The sequence below is a fragment of the Pelobates fuscus genome, chromosome 5 (assembly GCF_036172605.1).
Source record: "Pelobates fuscus isolate aPelFus1 chromosome 5, aPelFus1.pri, whole genome shotgun sequence".
Classification (NCBI taxonomy): Eukaryota; Metazoa; Chordata; class Amphibia; order Anura; family Pelobatidae; genus Pelobates; species Pelobates fuscus.
In genome coordinates this window covers 13,053,733-13,072,417 of record NC_086321.1, presented here as the reverse complement: position 1 = coordinate 13,072,417, position 18,685 = coordinate 13,053,733, and the positions used below count along the sequence as shown (strand labels likewise).

Here is an 18,685-nt window from a genome sequence, read left to right as displayed (position 1 = left end):
AAGTAATGTCTCCGTGATTGTGTTTAGGATTACCGGCATTTTTCAAACTACACGCCGTCTATAACATTAAGCAGAACTTTGTCTTCTAAAAAAAAAAAATATCAAGAGAGTTTATTTAACTTCTTAAGACAAATAATTCACAAGGGCGCTTGGTAGAATACAATAAAAATATGTAAATAATGTTTTCATGCAGCACTCAGTATAAGTTCTTTAAAATCCAAATGGCAAACCGTAAAACACAGCAAAAATATGGTGTTCAAAGTGCAATATATAGATATATAATGTGTAGCAACACGTATAGTGATAAGACAATATTTCACTTTAAATTATTAGACGCCTATATACAGCATTATTCAAGATGAAATTCTCCATGTCTACAGTATACAGGTGATACTCGAAAAATTAGAATATCGTGCAAAAGTTCATTTATTTCAGTAATACAACGTAAAAGGGGAAACTAATATATGAGATAGACGCATTACATGCAAAGCAAGATGGTTCAAGCCGTGATTTGTCATAAGTGCGATGATTATGGCTTACAGCTCATGAAAACCCCAAATCCACAATCTCAGCAAATTAGAATATTGTGAAAAGGCTCACAGTGTCCCACTCTAATCAGCCAAGTAAGCCACAACACCTACAAAGGGTTTCTGAGCCTTTAAATGGCCTCTCAGTCTGGTTCAGTAGGAATCACAATCATGGGGAAGAACCATCACTGACACCCTCCATAAGGAGGGAAAGCCTCAAAAGGTAATTGCGAAGGAAGTTGGATGTTCCCAAAGTACATTTATAGAAAGAAAAAAAAAGTTATGTGGAAGGGAAAAGTGTGGAAGAAAAAGGTGCACAAGCAGCGGGGATGAGCGCAGCCTGGAAAGGATTGTCAGGAAAAGGAAATACTGAGTCCATATGCATGCTTATACCTTTCAGAGGTCCGATATTGTTCTAGGTACACTCCTTGTTTTATTGATTGCATGTAATATTCTAATTTACTGAGATTGTGGATTTGGGGTTTTCCTGAGCTGTAAGCCATAATCATCGCACTTATGACAAATCACAGCTTGAACTATCTTGCTTTGCATGTAATGCGTCTATCTCATATTAGTTTCCCCTTTTACGTTGCATTACTGAAATAAATTAACTTTTGCACGATATTCTAATTTTTAGAGTATCCCCTGTATTTATTGCATATTGTATTTTTAGAGTGTTTTACTGTATGGTACTTAATGCTGTTATCACAATCTGATTGTTAAAAACCCCATTCCAACATGGGATGCTCTGCTCACTCAGAGGAACCAGCACAACTGAGCCCTCCTAATGCTTAACATGTACGATATTCCATTACAGATTAACATTTGCCATTCAGGGGTTAATTTATATTAATATGTCTTTAACCCACAGATCTGCTGTGATTATTGTTACATTCATAGAATCCAAGATTAACTCTCTGCAATGACTTGGGTGTGTTTTCCTACAGAATTTAGAAAATAAACCTGTGATCTGATAGAATTAGATACACACAGTGGATACCAGGTTCTCCGTAACGGTCTGTTACAATACAGCACACCCTGTGTTCTAGGCTGCAATTACAGTAAATGTTTTCTTTCCACGACCATTTTAAAGAGAATTCCTCAAAACAATCTAAATAAAGCACGCAGTCTGCAGCACAGAACGTGTTCCAGAATGGGAATCCAGCCTCTCACATGTTTTCTTATAATATGATTATATTACTATGTAACGGCCAATTTAACTCACTGCAGAGCATGTAAAAGTCTCCCGGTAAACCAGCAGACCACACCTGATACAGGATACGTTAGGAATCACTTCCAAGCCTGCGGCTGACAGATTTATTGGGGAGAGATTATTATTTTTGGCATCTATATAGCGCCAACATATTCTGCAGCACTTTACAATAATATAAAAAGGGGAAATTTAACCCCTTAAGGACAGAGCTTCAGAAGCTTGACTTACGCTTAATGACACAAGCAATTTTTGCATTTTCTTGCTGTTTGCGTTCAACTGCAATTTGCATCTCTCTCATTTATTGCACCGACACATATTATATACTGTTTTTTAAAGGACAGAAAGGGCTTTAATTTGATATAACATATAAATATATAAATGCTTACTTATTATAAAAAAAATACAGAAAAATGCAAAAAAAATGAAAAATATTGTTTTTTTTTTACAGTTTTTGCAATCATAATGTGTGCATAATTAGTGCAGGTTAAGGAAAGTAATTAAAAATAAATTCATTTATTTGTTCTGATTTACAGAATATATAATGTGTCTGGGATTTTAAGTTTTTTTTGGTAGTTACAGGTCACAAAGCACAAGGAGTAAAATAAAATTTTAATATGGAGCGATTTTAGAATTTGGTATGTTTGTCTTGTAAGCCTAATAGCCATAAAATAAAACAAAATTGCCACACAAAAGTATATATTTATATAAAGTAGACATCACAGGCTATTTACCTAAGGTTGTTTTGACACTTTCTACGTAGCCATTTTACCGCCAACCTCTGCTAAATATTGGAGTAAAATTGTGTTTTTGGGGGGTTTTCGCACACAAACGTATAACAAAGAACTTCTCATGTGTATTTTGTAAAGTTGTTGTGTGCTATTCCTGTACAAAGTTTTATTATGTGTTCAGTTACTTCTGCTGAGTACAACGGTACCCCCATTGTATGTCTTTGGCACTATTTTGTGAAGCTACAGTGCCATATAGGAGACCTGTCCTTTTCAGTATTCACAGTAGAATTTTGAGAGACGGATATAATGAGCCTATGCTTCCATTTGGGGTATTATAACAGTTTGACTGTTCAAAAACCCCCACAAAGGCCTACCATTTGTAAAAGTAGACACTCCAGGGTATCTCATAAGGTGCATATTGTGCCTTAACATGCCCCCATTTTTTTACCATTACATGCCAAAGTATGTGGTAAAAAATAATTGTGTGCATTTTTTACATACGGATTGCATTTTTGCTGGGCATTTTGTATATTTCATATGTGCCACTAAGTTCAAACCCCCCAAATTATGCTCAGCTAAGTCTTCTGAGTAAAAGGACACCCCCATTGTATGTCTATGGCACTATTTCGTGAAGCTACAGTGCCATACAGGAGACCTGTCCTTTTCAGTATTCACAGTAGAATTTTGAGAGACGGATTTAATGAGCCTATGCTTCCATTTGGGGTATTATAACAGTTTGACTGTTCAAAAACCCCCACAAAGGCCTACCATTTGTAAAAGTAGACACTCCAGGGTATCTCATAAGGTGCATATTGTGCCTTAACATGCCCCCATTTTTTTACCATTACATGCCAAAGTATGTGGTAAAAAATAATTGTGTGCATTTTTTACATACGGATTGCATTTTTGCTGGGCATTTTGTATATTTCATATGTGCCACTAAGTTCAAACCCCCCAAATTATGCTCAGCTAAGTCTTCTGAGTAAAAGGACACCCCCATTGTATGTCTATGGCACTATTTCGTGAAGCTACAGTGCCATACAGGAGACCTGTCCTTTTCAGTATTCACAGTAGAATTTTGAGAGACGGATTTAATGAGCCTATGCTTCCATTTGGGGTATTATAACAGTTTGACTGTTCAAAAACCCCCACAAAGGCCTACCATTTGTAAAAGTAGACACTCCAGGGTATCTCATAAGGTGCATATTGTGCCTTAACATGCCCCCATTTTTTTACCATTACATGCCAAAGTATGTGGTAAAAAATAATTGTGTGCATTTTTTACATACGGATTGCATTTTTGCTGGGCATTTTGTATATTTCATATGTGCCACTAAGTTCAAACCCCCCAAATTATGCTCAGCTAAGTCTTCTGAGTAAAAGGACACCCCCATTGTATGTCTATGGCACTATTTCGTGAAGCTACAGTGCCATACAGGAGACCTGTCCTTTTCAGTATTCACAGTAGAATTTTGAGAGACGGATTTAATGAGCCTATGCTTCCATTTGGGGTATTATAACAGTTTGACTGTTCAAAAAAAAAAACACAAAGGCCTACCATTTGTAAAAGTAGACACTCCAGGGTATATCATAAGGTGCATATTGTGCCTTAGCATGCCCCCATTTATTCACCAATATATGCCAAAGTATGTGGTAAAAAATAATTGTGCATTTTTTGACATACGGATTGCATTTTTGCTGGGCATTTTGTATATTTCATATGTGCCACTAAGTTCAAAACCTTCAAATTATGCTCAGCTAAGTCTTCTGAGTAAAAAGACATCCCCAATGAATGTCTTTGGCACTATTTTGTGAAGCTACAGTGGCATATTGGAGACCAAGCCATATCAGTTTTTACAGAACTTTGAATTTTGACGCTGGACCTATGTGCAATTTCCAAGCATCTTCGTAAGTTTTAAATTCAAACTACCCCACAAAGGCCTACCATTTCTTAAAGTAGACACCCCAGGGTATTTCAAAAGGCATATTTTGAACCTGAGCGTGGGATAATTTTTCCGCTAGCTTGTACCAGGTGTAGTGGTAATAAGCGTTTTTTCTGCCTTTTTGACACACAAAGTGAGTTTGCACAGTATATTTTGCAAACCTTATGTGTACCACCTCTCTATAATACTTTATATGTTGCTCAGCTATGTCGGCTGAGTACAAAAATACCCCCGTATGTACCTTTGCCAGGTATATGTGGACATCGGAGGGGCACATTTGGGACACAGCCATTCCATTTTTTTTCAAACTTTACATTTTTACGCTGTGCCCATGTCCCATTTTAGAGTATTTTACCAGGCTATATAATCCAAATACTCCATAAAGCCATACCATTTCTTAAAGAAGACATCCCAGGGTATTTCAAAAGGCATATTTTGAAAATTAGTGTGGGATAATTTTTCCGCTAGCTTGTACCAGGTGTAGTGGTAATGAGCGTTATTAAATGTATTTTTTTACTTTTTAAAACTTTTTTTACTTTTTAAAACTATTTTTTAAACTTTTGTTTTGCTTATTCATTTTTTTAAAGTTTCCTAAACTTTCGTAAAACTTTTAACATTTTTCTAAGCTTTTTCTTTTACCGTTAACCCCTAACTAGCAGTAAGCAGCACTAACAGTAAATTCCCCATTTTCCCATAACTCCCACCCACCCCAGCTAGCAAAATATTTAATTATACAATATTTAAATTAGTTAATTAAATTAATTTAACCCCTGAGGGTTAAAAAATAAATAAGTTAATCGTCAGGGGTTAAAAAAAAATTAGATCACAGTATAATACTGTGATCTGTATTTTGATCACTGTAGGCAGTGATAGACTGGCAGGCAAGGGGTTAATTTTTATTTGGACTGGGTAAAGGGTTTATTTTTTTTATTTTTTACTTAAACGTTATTAAAACTTTTTTTTTACTTAATTTTTTAACTTTTTAAAGCTTATTTTAAAACTTTTTTTAACGTTAACCCCTAGTTAGCCTAACACTAAATCCCCCAATTCCCCACTAACTTCCACCCTCCCCAGCTAGCTAAATTTATAATTTTAAAATATTTAAATTAATTAATAAAATAAATTTAACCCCTGAGGGTTAAAAAAAAAAAGAATTAACCCTCAGGGGTTAAAAAAAAAATCAGATCATATTAAAATGTAATCCCTGCCAATTGATCACTGTAGTCAGTGATCAATTGGCAGGGAAGGGGTTAATTTTTTATTAATATGGGTAAAGGGGGGGTGGGATTTTAATTTAACTTTTTTTTTTAACACCAGGGGGCAGGATCACTGAAGATCCGTCTCCCTGCACTTCACACTGAACCCGGAAGTGCAGGGAGGCGGAGGTGAGTATAGAGAGCACATGTGCCCGCTCTGGCATGCTGTCAGAGCGGGCACATGTACTCTGACAGCCCGATCCGGTGCTCCCGGTCTGCCTCTAATGCAGAGGCAGACCGGAGCACCATTAACCCCACGATCGCCGCGATTGCGGCGATCTGGGGTTAATTTTACCGCGTGACGGACGAGGTCCGTCACCCGTCGTTAAGGGCATCCCCAGGATGACGGACCTCGTCCGTCACCCGTCGTGAAGGGGTTAACAATAAATGAGAATTGAGAATGAGAACATGATCAACAGTGTTAAAGGTATCAGAGAGGTCAAGAAGAACCAACATGGAGTAGTGGCCTTTGGATTTAGCTGCGATTAGGTCATTCATAACTTTAATAAGCGCAGTCTGAAGAAGAATGAAGGGGGCAGATGCCAGATTGAAGAGGGTCAATGAGAGAGTTGGAATTGAGGAAGAAAGTCTTCCTTCAGCGTTGAGGAAAAAGGGAGCAGGGATATGGGACGATAGTTACAAGGGGAGGACAGGTCAAGCGATAGCTGTGGCGAACAGAACCTCGCCACCGGTTCTTGGAGAGGCTTGCTCGCCAACCTCTTGCCCCAGGACTATGGCCCCTGCAATAGACCTGGCTAAAATACTTTAAACAGACTCTGTTCGTGCAATTGGGATTATATGGTCCGACTCAGAGACCACCCTGGAGCTTGTTAACACCTATTAACAACTTGGAACGTTTCTCACCGCAGTGTTCTTATTGTTTGTCTGTGTGGCCGCAAATCCTATGGACAACCAAAAGGTGGCGGCCATCTTGTTCGCATGAACACAGGCAGTGGTGTTTGAGCATGAATCTCCTGGAACTAAAATCGGCTACAGAAACTCCCAAACACCGCTGGACCTCCATCATCGCCTGCGTTCAGTTCAATCATTTGTCTGGATGAGGGGAACAAGGTCCAGGGATAGTGAGCTCTAGTGGTTTTAGTGCTATGAGGGATTCTTTAATGTAATGGGTTTGTGTTAAATATTAAAACTAGAAACAGCAATAACTGCCATTTGATCCTATAGAAGTATTGTACATGTGAAATTATTTGATAAAATGAGATATCAATACCTTTTGGGCTCATCCACGTATAGTCAACAGGATTCACTTTGAGTGGAGCACCAGCAAACTTCGCGTATGCCTAGAATTTAAACAGATACATAGCAGGAATTAGTTGCAGATCATGATTTGAGCAGTGTTTTGTGAATGTCCTGTTTGTACTGGAGGCCACTCATTCATGCAGAAAATACATCAATTAAACACCACAAAATCCTTTACACATGTTGGACTAGGGTCCTTCTAAAACCTTTGCTTTGTGCTCTTAAAAATCTAGGAGGAGCAATAAATGTCAAATTTAAAATAAAATAAATGATTTTAATTCTTTATTTTAAATTGCCGTCATACAGAGATCAAACACACGGTACAAAATATTGCTGAAATGGTCACAGCAGATGTCGTGTCACTACAGTGAACAAAGTACTCAAAGTACTCAATCCAGTGAAGCACCAGAAATTCAGAATGAACAGCTCATAAATCGGACGACATAAAAATAACTTAACAGTAGTAGGAAACAAATACCAATATATAGAGATAAACCGATCCGACAATACCCTCTGATTGACGGAGAGTGTGAATAGATGAAAAACATCTGCTTAATTATGGTCTTCTGTGCCTTGCCTTAGATAGCCATGGTTGGAATGACCAGTATTGGCCATAAAGATGAACAAAAAGAGAGTAGAACAGAGAGGTTAGAGAACACAGAGAAAGCAAGGCGAGTATGGATGGGGGTTGTAACGGTCTCGAAGTAACTGCGGTCAGTTCAGGGTCACTATTAGTGGGGCCTGGGATTACTAATCGCTGCGCATGGGTGCTCTCGTACTCTCGGAAATCAACTCACATAGGGTGGGGAAGGAGAGTAATTTTCAATGTGATTAGCACCAGTAAGAACAAGAGGGTTTTTCAGCTGGTCCGAGAAAATTAAAATAAAATAAAAAATAAAATATTTACGCATTCATAGAACCACCTCAAACTCCACTTAGCATAGAATATAAGCAGAATTCACCAAACAAGACAATATATGCTGAAATACAAATTTATTTACAAAGAAGGGAGGGAACCAATACTGCAGCTAATCCTACAGAAGAATTCAATTTATGGAGAGTAAAATTCGGTATTTCCATACAGATAGCGTCTGAAAGATGTTCCACAATATAATGGACGGTTGGGGGAAATCGCTACACCACATCCTGAAGAATGTGCCCAAATTAATCTTCGAGAGGCTGGCAGGTCTCATCCTTAGTGCCATTTGGAAGATGACTTTGCTGCCCAAAAAGTGGGTATTTATTGATCATGAAACTTAAGGGAAGGTGGTTTTCCTGTCATGGAATAAGCAAGAATGATCATTTTTCTAAACAATTTGGAGTGTTCCAGGTAAACATGGAGAGACATTCCATACCAGAAGATGGTAGGACATGGTAAATATCTGTTAAGATGAATCATAAGTCAACAACCTTGTACATCGTAAGGACATCACGTGACTTAGTTCTGCACACAACCCTATCTGAACACCGACTTTATTAGAAACCTTGTCTTTTACATGCCCCCTTAGATATGCTTAGGAACAATGAATTGCTACATGCCCAGATCATGCTCTCTTGCACAAGCCTTTGTATACTGTTAAAGGGACACTACAGTCACCTGAACAACTTCAGCTTAATGAAGCAGTTTTGGTGTACAGAACATGCCCCTGCAGCCTCACTTCTCAATCCTCTGCCATTTAGGAGTTAAATCCCTTTGTTTATGAACCCTAGTCACACCTCCCTGCATGTGACTTGCACAGCCTTCCATAAACACTTCCTGTAAAGAGAGCCCTATTTAGGCTTTCTTTATTGCAAGTTCTGTTTAATTAAGATTTTCTTATCCCCTGCTATGTTAATAGCTTGATAGATCCTGCAAGAGCCTCCTGTATGTGATTAAAGTTCGATTTAGAGATTGAGATACAATTATTTAAGGTAAATTACATCTGTTTGAAAGTGAAACCAGTTTTTTTCCATGCAGGCTCTGTCAATCATAGCCAGGGGAGGTGTGGCTAGGGCTGCATAAACAGAAACAAAGTGATTTAACTCCTAAATGACAGTGAATTGAGCAGTAAAATTGCAGGGGAATGATCTATACACTAAAACTGCTTTATTTAGCTAAAGTAATTTAGGTGACTATAGTGTTCCTTTAATAGTGGTCAATAATTGATTGGCAATTAAACTCCATTGTTCTCTTTAATAAAGATCAGACATTTTCTGAACAGTCTCTCTTTGAGCGTCTCCGAGATTTCGGGGCATGGTACGGTCTGGATAGAACTAGAAGCACTTCCAACATGGTATTTCTGCTAAAGAGGAATTGTTGTTGGATCCTTACAAAAGGTAGGAAAAGTAATCTCTTCATTTATAATGACTGAACTACAAACCTTAGGATGAAAATCAAGAAGGAGAACCACTTTGTCCAGATAAACATAAGAAGAATGTGCACCTAAGCTTGATGTTTGACACCAAGGGACTAAAGCGGGACAGCGGGGGAGGACCCTAAAAGTGGAAATGTTGGGAGGCTTGTGTAAGAGCAATAAAAAAAAATAAAAAAATAAAAAGTTTATTTTCAAAACAGAAGAAGATGAAAGGGAGGTTCTTTTAAAATGGATTAGACCAAGTTCAAATCCCAACATGGAACCATGGATCCTGGGTCACAGACATGAGACAGCTATGGCAAAGCTTATGACAAGAGGATTGGATCCAAAAATGTTGGTGAAGTCCAAGTTATTTTGCAAAAACGAATTTCAAGAATCTGAGAACCGGTACAGAAGTTGGAAGAGGATCTTTCCTGGAGGATCTCTACACCAATTAACAGATTTAAAACCTGAATGTTACATAAATAGTAAAAAAAAAAAATGAGAATTTCTAAACCAATTAAAGACCAAGAGGCATTTCTTCACCATATAAAACAATATAATATTTATTGGATATGCCATAACAGAGTAAAATGCAAGACAGCAAATTAGAGGAGAATAAAAAACACAAAAACAAACACCAAGTATGAGCACACAATGAATGCTTGCTAAATGAAACGTGTAGACTTTATCGCCGGTCCATTTTATTATGCTGTTATACATTTTAATAGAAATAGGGATAGATGTTAACGCTTTGATTGAAAGTTAGTTTTTTTTTTGGTAGATTACGCTGTAACCAGGAACAGAAGGCTCACATATCCAATTTAATGGCAGCTTCTAAAGGCCTCCTTGGAACAAAGATTAGACATGTTCTCTTGGTGCGGGTCCAGTAAGGCTGTATTACACAGAGTGCAGCATAAATGCTTGTTTTTTGGAATTGCGTTAACTTTCTCGGTTTTATTTGGGAATTGCAGATGGATTAGAGAACCTAGAGGTAAAGCTGAAATAATAAAACCAGCTAAAAGGACATAAAGGGAACATTTTTACAATTTATTTTTTTGTAAGAATACGACAGACAGGGCTGTTTTAAAAATGCCTCATGAAAACAAAGCCCTAATAATGGAGGGCTAAATGCCCCTGAGATAAGAGGGCAATATGAAGCAGGCCTAATGTCCCATGTAGTCCACATGCATAACGAAGACGGTAAAACAGAATGTTCACATACTATTGATAACTATGAGAAAGATCAAAACAAAGAATTGGTGACCGACCTTTGGAGGTACAAAGGAACACAGATAAGTAACCTTGAGTCAGATCACTTGAATTTAGAGTTTAGAAATTTACCGGACTTTTGGAAAAAAGTTAAAAAGGAAAAATAAAATACCTTGAAAGTTATAAAGCATATATAGAGCGACTCATTGTTTAAATCAACAAAAATTACAATTCCAGAAAACGCCGTTTGTATTTAGCAGTGAGCGTGCTGTGTATTCAGCAGTGTGCGTGCTGTGTATTCAGCAGTGTGCGCGTGTGTGTGTTGTGTATTCAGCAGTCCCCGTGTGTGCATTCAGCAGTGTGTGTGTTGTGTATTCAGCAGTCCCCGTGTGTGCATTCAGCAGTGTGTGTGTTGTGTATTCAGCAGTCCCCGTGTGTGCATTCAGCAGTGTGTGTGTTGTGTATTCAGCAGTCCCCGTGTGCGCGTATTCAGCAGTCCCCGTGTGCGCGTATTCAGCAGTCCCCGTGTGCGCGTATTCAGCAGTCCCCGTGTGCGCGTATTCAGCAGTCCCCGTGTGCGCGTATTCAGCAGTCCCCGTGTGTGTTGTGTATTCAGCAGTGTGTGTTGTGTATTCAGCAGTGTGTGTTGTGTATTCAGCAGTGTGTGTTGTGTATTCAGCAGTCCCCGTGTGTGCATTCAGCAGTGTGTGTTGTGTATTCAGCAGTCCCCGTGTGCGCATTCAGCAGTCCCCGTGTGCGCATTCAGCAGTCCCCGTGTGCGCATTCAGCAGTCTGCCTGTCTGCGTGTGATGCATTTCTTGGAGGTCCCAATAAATATAAGCTTTCCCTGGGGCCTATAATGCTGTTAAGGTGGTCCTGGTCTAGGGTATGTATGTGCTCTGATCATGCTCTTACAAAATGTAAATGAAAAGACGCTCATTTGAGCATCAGGAAGGGGGTGAGCTGTAACAGCGTAACAGCCACTTCTGGCCAGGAATTGGTTAAAGACTTCTAATGAGTATGTATTTCTCCGTTTTTTGTATTGATAATGGATGTCCCGTTTTTTATTTTCACAATCTGGTCACCCTGCTCTAAATAATCAATTGTACTTGTGCATTCTTAATTTTGTGTAGTTTTTGAAAATAAATATTTGGCAGCATTTGGTATCTTACCATTCTGTCATCTGCCAAATCTCCTCCATTCTAAGATATTTTACCATGTCTTGTGTGTCTGGTAGGAGTATCGAGAGCAAGAGAACCCTCCACCACCCCAAGGAGATTGTCTCGGTTGACAGCCTCCCTTCCTATCCAACGGGATTGGCGCAAGTGCGGAAACCAAATGCTTCTATCACTCAACTGCCTTCAGCTGGAAGGCTATTCCATGCATCCACTACCCTCTCAGTAAAGTAATACTTCCTGGTATTATTTTTAAACCTTTGTCCCTCTTATTTAAGACTCTCTAAGGTATCAATATCCTTCTGAAGATACGGTCTCCAGTACTGTGTACAGTGCTCCAAGTGAGATCTCACCAGTGTTCTGTACAATGGCATGAGCACTTCCCTCTTTCTACTGCTAATACCTCTCCCTATACAACCAAGCATTCTGCTAGCATTTCCTGCTGCTCTATTACATTGTCTGCCTACCTTTAAGTCCTCAGAACTAATCACCCCTAAATCCCTTTCCTCAGATGTTGAGGTTAGGACTATCAAATATTCTGTACTCTGCCCTTGGGTTTTTACGTCCAAGATGCATTATCTTGCACTTATCCACATTAAATGTCAGTTGCCACAACTCTGACCATTTTTCTAGTTGACCTAAATCATTTGCCATTTGGCTTATTACCTACTGGAATGTTAACCCTGATGCAAATCTTTGTATTGTGATATGACCGGATTCCTAGCGTTGTTTTCATGAAGAGGTTAGCGGTCTGAATTCTATTCCAAACATCACACCTAAAAAAAGTCTCCCCCCCACCCCCCAAAACAAAAACAAGAAAAAAGATTTCTGCTTAGCGCCTACCAAAAAATGTGCTGCTATGAGCAATCCGCAAGGAATTGGCACTTCCTGACGGTCTACTCTGCAATTCTGCTTTTTGTTATAACTGGCAGACAACACAATTTCTAAAGACGCTGGGCACAGCCGCTGCACATGTGTCAAGCCGTCCTACAAAGCAAGATTCTTCTGAATCACTGATGGACACCCGAGGGAGACGGGATCGGCAGCACAGATATTTAGTACAACATCGTCACTCACAATGTCACTCACTAAAGTGTGAATTATTGTGAATTCGAACATAATTTCAAAGTGAAGAACATTGACTATACCTAACCTGGAGAATTTCTCTAACTTGCTCTAAATGTTCCTCAAATAGCCCAGCTCATTCACTTAAACAGGAATTGTCAGGAATTCAAAGTGAATTTAAAGGGGAACGGTCACATCCTAGCATTTTTAATACTATGCTGATTTTTTTATATGTAACTGTGACGAAGTGCCCTTCAACACTTGGTCCTGGAGAGGCTTGCTTGACAGCCTCCTGCCCTGTGACTATGGCCCCTGGGAGATTTCGCCCTTTAAAACCAGCATTTGGGCTTATGGACTTTTATTGGACTGTGTATGGCCCTTTAAGAACTGTATTTGGTCTTATGAGACTTATTGGAACAATACCCCTTTAAGACGGTGTCCCCAGACCTTCAAAATAACTTGTACATGGCTTTTTCCCATATGGTTCGGTAATTGGGGTTTACCGAACCATTTATTACACAGGCAGACCACACAGAAATGGAAGCGTGCAGCTAATTCACCTCCCAGGCTGGGAGGCTGCTGTAGGTAAATTGCCGACCACTGTGTGGCCGCCGTTCGTACAAACGAACACATGGCGGCGGCCATCTTTATTCAGGCGAACGCGGTCAGCGGTGTGTGCAGCCAAGTCTATGGAACTGTTTTGGGACTTCCGACTAACTATCTACTGGAGGGATTTGTATGATTTTTGAGAGTGTTCGTTTTGAAGTATGCCGAGTAATAATATGTGATTTTTATGGAGATTGGATGTATAGTTTTAAAGTTACAGTACATGTGTAAAAAATATATTTTCTTGCCTGTGATAATTACATTAACCCATTGTGTTGAGTAATTATATCACAGGTAGAGGGGAGGATTTTGTGGGAATGAATGGGAGTGTTTTACTGTATATTACGTGGTTTATTGGTTGTTTCACAAAACCCTGTGGGCGGTACTGTATGTGTAAAACCTGCATAAAAGAATCTTCTTAACCCTCAACACGTAGTCTTGTCTCGTGATTGGAGGGGACAGCTATACTCACACTGGGGATTGCTATACTTGTATACTCCCTTGAGCTTTAATCACTTAGCTCTTTAAGAGCTTGTTCCTGATACGCTGTGGGGGGGGGGCGGTGAGAGCCGGTTCCCCCCGGTGTGTGTGTTTGGGGGGCGGGGAGAGCGGGTTCCCCCCGGTGTGTGTGTGGGCGGGGGGGCGGTGAGAGCCGGTTCCCCCCGGTGTGTGTGGGGGGCGGGGGGCGGTGAGACCCGGATCCCCCCCGGTGTGTGTGTGTGGGGGAGGGGGCGGTGAGAGCCGGTTCCCCCCGGTATGTGTGGGGGAAGGGGGGCGCGCAGTGAGAGCCAGTTCCCCCCGGTATGTGTGTGGGGGGGGGGCGGTGAGAGCCGGTTCCCCCCGGTGTGTGTGTGTGAGGGGGGAAGTGGGCGGTGAGAGCCGGTTCCCCCTGTGTGTGTGGGGGGGGTTGGTGAGAGCCAGTTCCCCCCGGTATGTGTGCGGGGGGGCAGTGAGAGCCGGATCCCCCCGGTGTGTGTGTGTGGGGGAGGGGGCGGTGAGAGCCGGTTCCCCCCGGTATGTGTGGGGGAAGGGGGGCGCGCAGTGAGAGCCAGTTCCCCCCGGTGTGTGTGGGGGAGGGGGCGGTGAGAGCCGGCTCCCCCCGGTGTGTGTGTGTGTGGGGGAGGGGGCGGTGAGAGCCGGTTCCCCCCGGTGTGTGTGTGTGGGGGAGGGGGCGGTGAGAGCTGGTTCCCCCCGGTGTGTGTGTGTGGGGGAGGGGGCGGTGAGAGCCGGTTCCCCCCGGTGTGTGTGTGTGGGGGAGGGGGCGGTGAGAGCCGGTTCCCCCCGGTGTGTGTGTGTGGGGGAGGGGGCGGTGAGAGCCGGTTCCCCCCGGTATGTGTGTGGGGGAGGGGGGGCGCGCAGTGAGAGCCAGTCCCCCCCGGTATGTGTGGGGGGGGGGGGGGTGAGAGCCGGTTCCCCCCGGTGTGTGTGTGTGAGGGGGGAGCGGGCGGTGATAGCCGGTTCCCCTTGTGTGTGTGTGTGTGGGGGTTGGTGAGAGCCGGTTCCCCCCGGTATGTGTGGGGGGGGGGCAGTGAGAGCCAGTTCCCCCGGTATGTGTGGGGGGGGGGGGCAGTGAGAGCCAGTTCCCCCGGTATGTTGTGGGGGGGCGGTGAGAGCAGGTTCCCCCCGGTGTGTGGGGGGGGCGGTGAGAGCCGGTTCCCCCCGGTGTGGGGGGGGGGGGTGAGAGCCGGTTCCCCCCGGTGTGTGTGTGTGTGTGGGGGGGCGGTGAGAGCGGGTTCCCCCCGGTGTGTGTGTGGGGGAGGGGGCGGTGAGAGCCGGTTCCCCCCGGTATGTGTGGGGGAGGGGGGGCGCGCAGTGAGAGCCAGTTCCCCCCGGTATGTGTGTGTGTGTGTGGGAGGGGCGGTGAGAGCCGGTTCCCCCCGGTGTGTGTGTGAGGGGGGGTGAGAGCCGGTTCCCCCCGGTGTGTGTGTGAGGGGGGAGCGGGCGGTGAGAGCCGGTTCCCCTTGTGTGTGTGTGGGGGGGGGGGGTTGGTGAGAGCCGGTTCCCCCCCGGTATGTGTGGGGGGGGGGGGGGGCAGTGAGAGCCAGTTCCCCCGGTATGTTGTGGGGGGGCGGTGAGAGCAGGTTCCCCCCCGGTGTGTGTGGGGGGGGGGGGGCGGGCGGTGAGAGCCAGTTCCCCCCGGTGTGTGTGGGGGGGGTGAGAGCCGGTTCCCCCCGGTGTGTGTGTGTGTGTGTGTGGGGGGGGGGTGAGAGCCGGTTCCCCCGGTGTGTGGGGGGGGGGGGTGAGAGCCGGTTCCCCCGGTGTGTGGGGGGGGGGGGTGAGAGCCGGTTCCCCCGGTGTGTGGGGGGGGGGGGGGGTGAGAGCCGGTTCCCCCGGTGTGTGGGGGGGGGGGGTGAGAGCCGGTTCCCCCCGGTGTGTGGGGGGGGGTGAGAGCCGGTTCCCCCCGGTGTGTGGGGGGGGGGTGAGAGCCGGTTCCCCCCGGTGTGTGGGGGGGGGGTGAGAGCCGGTTCCCCCCGGTGTGTGGGGGGGGGGGGTGAGAGCCGGTTCCCCCCGGTGTGGGGGGGGGGGGTGAGAGCCGGTTCCCCCCGGTGTGTGGGGGGGGGGGTGAGAGCCGGTTCCCCCCGGTGTGTGGGGGGGGGGTGAGAGCCGGTTCCCCCCGGTGTGTGGGGGGGGGGGGTGAGAGCCGGTTCCCCCGGTGTGTGGGGGGGGGGGGTGAGAGCCGGTTCCCCCCGGTGTGTGGGGGGGGGGGGTGAGAGCCGGTTCCCCCCGGTGTGTGGGGGGGGGGTGAGAGCCGGTTCCCCCCGGTGTGTGGGGGGGGGGTGAGAGCCGGTTCCCCCCGGTGTGTGGGGGGGGGGTGAGAGCCGGTTCCCCCCGGTGTGTGTGTGTGGGGGGTGGGGGTGAGAGCCAGTTCCCCCGGTGTGTGTGGGGAGCCGGTTCCCCCCTGTGTTTGTGTGTGTGGGGGGGGGGGGGGTGAGAGCCGGTTCCCCCCGGTGTGTGTGTGTGTGTGTGTGGGGGGGGGGGTGAGAGCCGGTTCCCCCCGGTGTGTGTGTGTGTGGGGGGGGGGGTGAGAGCCGGTTCCCCCCGGTGTGTGTGTGTGTGGGGGGGGGGGTGAGAGCCGGTTCCCCCCGGTGTGTGTGTGTGTGTGTGTGGGGGGTGAGAGCCGGTTTCCCCCGGTGTGTGTGTGTGTGTGTGTGTGTGTGGGGGGTGAGAGCCGGTTCCCCCGGTGTGTGTGTGTGTGGGGGGGGTGAGAGCCGGTTCCCCCGGTGTGTGTGTGTGTGGGGGGGGTGAGAGCCGGTTCCCCCGGGTGTGTGTGTGTGTGTGTGGGGGGGGGGTGAGAGCCGGTTCCCCCCGGTGTGTGTGTGTGTGTGTGGGGGGGGGTGAGAGCCGGTTCCCCCCGGTGTGTGTGTGTGTGTGTGTGGGGGGGGTGAGAGCCGGTTCCCCGGGGTGTGTGTGTGTGTGTGTGTGTGTGTGTGTGTGTGAGCCGGTTCCCCCCGGTGTGTGTGTGTGTGTGTGTGTGTGTGTGTGTGTGGGGTGGGGGGGGTGAGAGCCGGTTCCCCCCCGGTGTGTGTGGGTGTGTGGGGGGGGGGTGAGAGCCGGTTCCCCCCGGTGTGTGTGGGGGGGGGGTGAGAGCCGGTTCCCCCGGTGTGTGTGTGTGTGTGGGGGGGGTGAGAGCCGGTTCCCCCCGGTGTGTGTGTGTGTGGGGGGGGGGGGTGAGAGCCGGTTCCCCCCGGTGTGTGTGTGTGTGTGTGTGTGGGGGGGGGGGGGGGTGAGAGCCGGTTCCCCCCGGTGTGTGTGTGGGGAGGGGGCGGTGAGAGCCGGTTCCCCCCTGGTGGTGTGTGGGGAGGGGGCGGTGAGAGCCGGTTCCCCCCCGGTGTGTGTGGGGGAGGGGGCGGTGAGAAGCCTGGTTCCCCCCGGTATGTGTGTGTGGGGGGGGGGGTGAGAGCCGGTTCCCCCCGGTGTGTGTGTGTGTGTGGGGGGGGGTGAGAGCCCGGTTCCCCCCCGGTGTGTGTGTGTGTGTGTGGGGGGGGTGAGAGCCGGTTCCCCCAGTGTGTTGTGTGTGTGGGGGTGAGAGCCGGTTCCCCCCGGTGTGTGTGTGTGTGGGGGTGAGAGCCGGTTCCCCCGGTGTGTGGGGGGGGGTGAGAGCCGGTTCCCCCGGGTGTGTGTGTGTGTGTGTGTGGGGGTGAGAGCCGGTTCCCCCGGTGTGTGTGGTGTGTGTGGGGGTGAGAGCCGGTTCCCCCGGTGTGTGGGGGGGGGGTGAGAGCCCGGTTCCCCGGTGTGTGGGGGGGGGGGGTGAGAGCCCGGTTCCCCCCGGTGTGTGGGGGGGGTGAGAGCCGGTTCCCCCGGTGTGTGGGGGGGGGTGAGAGCCGGGTTCCCCCCGGTGTGTGGGGGGGGGGTGAGAGCCGGTTCCCCCCGGTGTGTGGGGGGGGGTGAGAGCCGGTTCCCCCCGGTGTGTGGGGGGGGGTGAGAGCCGGTTCCCCCCGGTGTGTGTGGGGGGGGTGAGAGCCGGTTTCCCCCCGGTGTGTGGGGGGGGGTGAGAGCCGGTTCCCCCGGGGTGTGGGGGGGGGGTGAGAGACCGGTTCCCCCGGGTGTGTGGGGGGGGGGGTGAGAGCCGGTTCCCCCGGTGTGTGGGGGGGTGAGAGCCGTTCCCCCGGTGTGTGGGGGGGGGTTGAGAGCCGGTTCCCCCGGTGTGTGGGGGGGGGTGAGAGCCGGTTCCCCCGGTGTGTGGGGGAGGGTGAGAGCCGGTTCCCCCGGTGTGTGGGGGGGGTGAGAGCCGGTTCCCCCGGTGTGTGGGGGGGGGGTGAGAGCCGGTTCCCCCGGTGTGTGGGGGGGGGGTGAGAGCCGGTTCCCCCGGTGTGTGGGGGGGGGTGAGAGCCGGTTCCCCCGGTGTGTGGGGGGGGGGTGAGAGCCGGTTCCCCCGGTGTGTGGGGGGGGGGGGTGAGAGCCGGTTCCCCCCGGTGTGTGTGGGGGGTTGTAGTCCCAGTCCCCCCCCCGGGTTCCCCTTACCAGCACGGCCAGGCTCTCGGGGTGGACGGACGGCAGCCCCCAGTCACGCCCCCAGCACCGCAGCTCCATCCCGGGATCTGTCCGGAGACCAAGGAACACCCGAAATTCCTGCCGAAACCCCGCCCCCGACAGCACACACTCCTATTTCTGAAAGCACAACCCCCGCCCCCTGCATTTCTAACCCCGCCCCCGGTATTCCTATCCTTAGCGCCACAGACAGCTTGTCCCCGCCTCTGACACCCGAACTCCGCCTAACAACATCCTGATCCCGCCCCCATATCCTAAATGAGTAGCTTGACCCGGCTCCTCCCACTGAGAGTAGTGCCCCGCCTAGTGACCGATACACCCCGCCCACAATACGTTCTACACCTCCGCTGGCATTTAGATCCCGCCCACAGACCACCT

The 18,685-nt window shown here is 47.5% G+C and overlaps 1 protein-coding gene across 2 annotated transcripts in view; it reads right to left on the bottom strand.

The window, feature by feature from the left end:
• Positions 1-18,379, bottom strand: part of MTX3 (metaxin 3) — a 35,244-nt gene extending 16,865 nt beyond the window's left edge. For both annotated transcript variants that reach the window (XM_063456709.1, XM_063456711.1), the window contains exons 1-2: positions 18,281-18,379; positions 6,899-6,968 (exon numbers count right to left, since the gene is read on the bottom strand). In XM_063456709.1, coding sequence (XP_063312779.1) covers positions 6,899-6,968; positions 18,281-18,349 — 139 coding nt within the window. In that variant the 5' untranslated portion in view covers positions 18,350-18,379. The remainder of the gene's footprint in view (positions 1-6,898; positions 6,969-18,280) is intronic.
• Between the last annotated feature and the right edge of the window lie 306 nt (positions 18,380-18,685).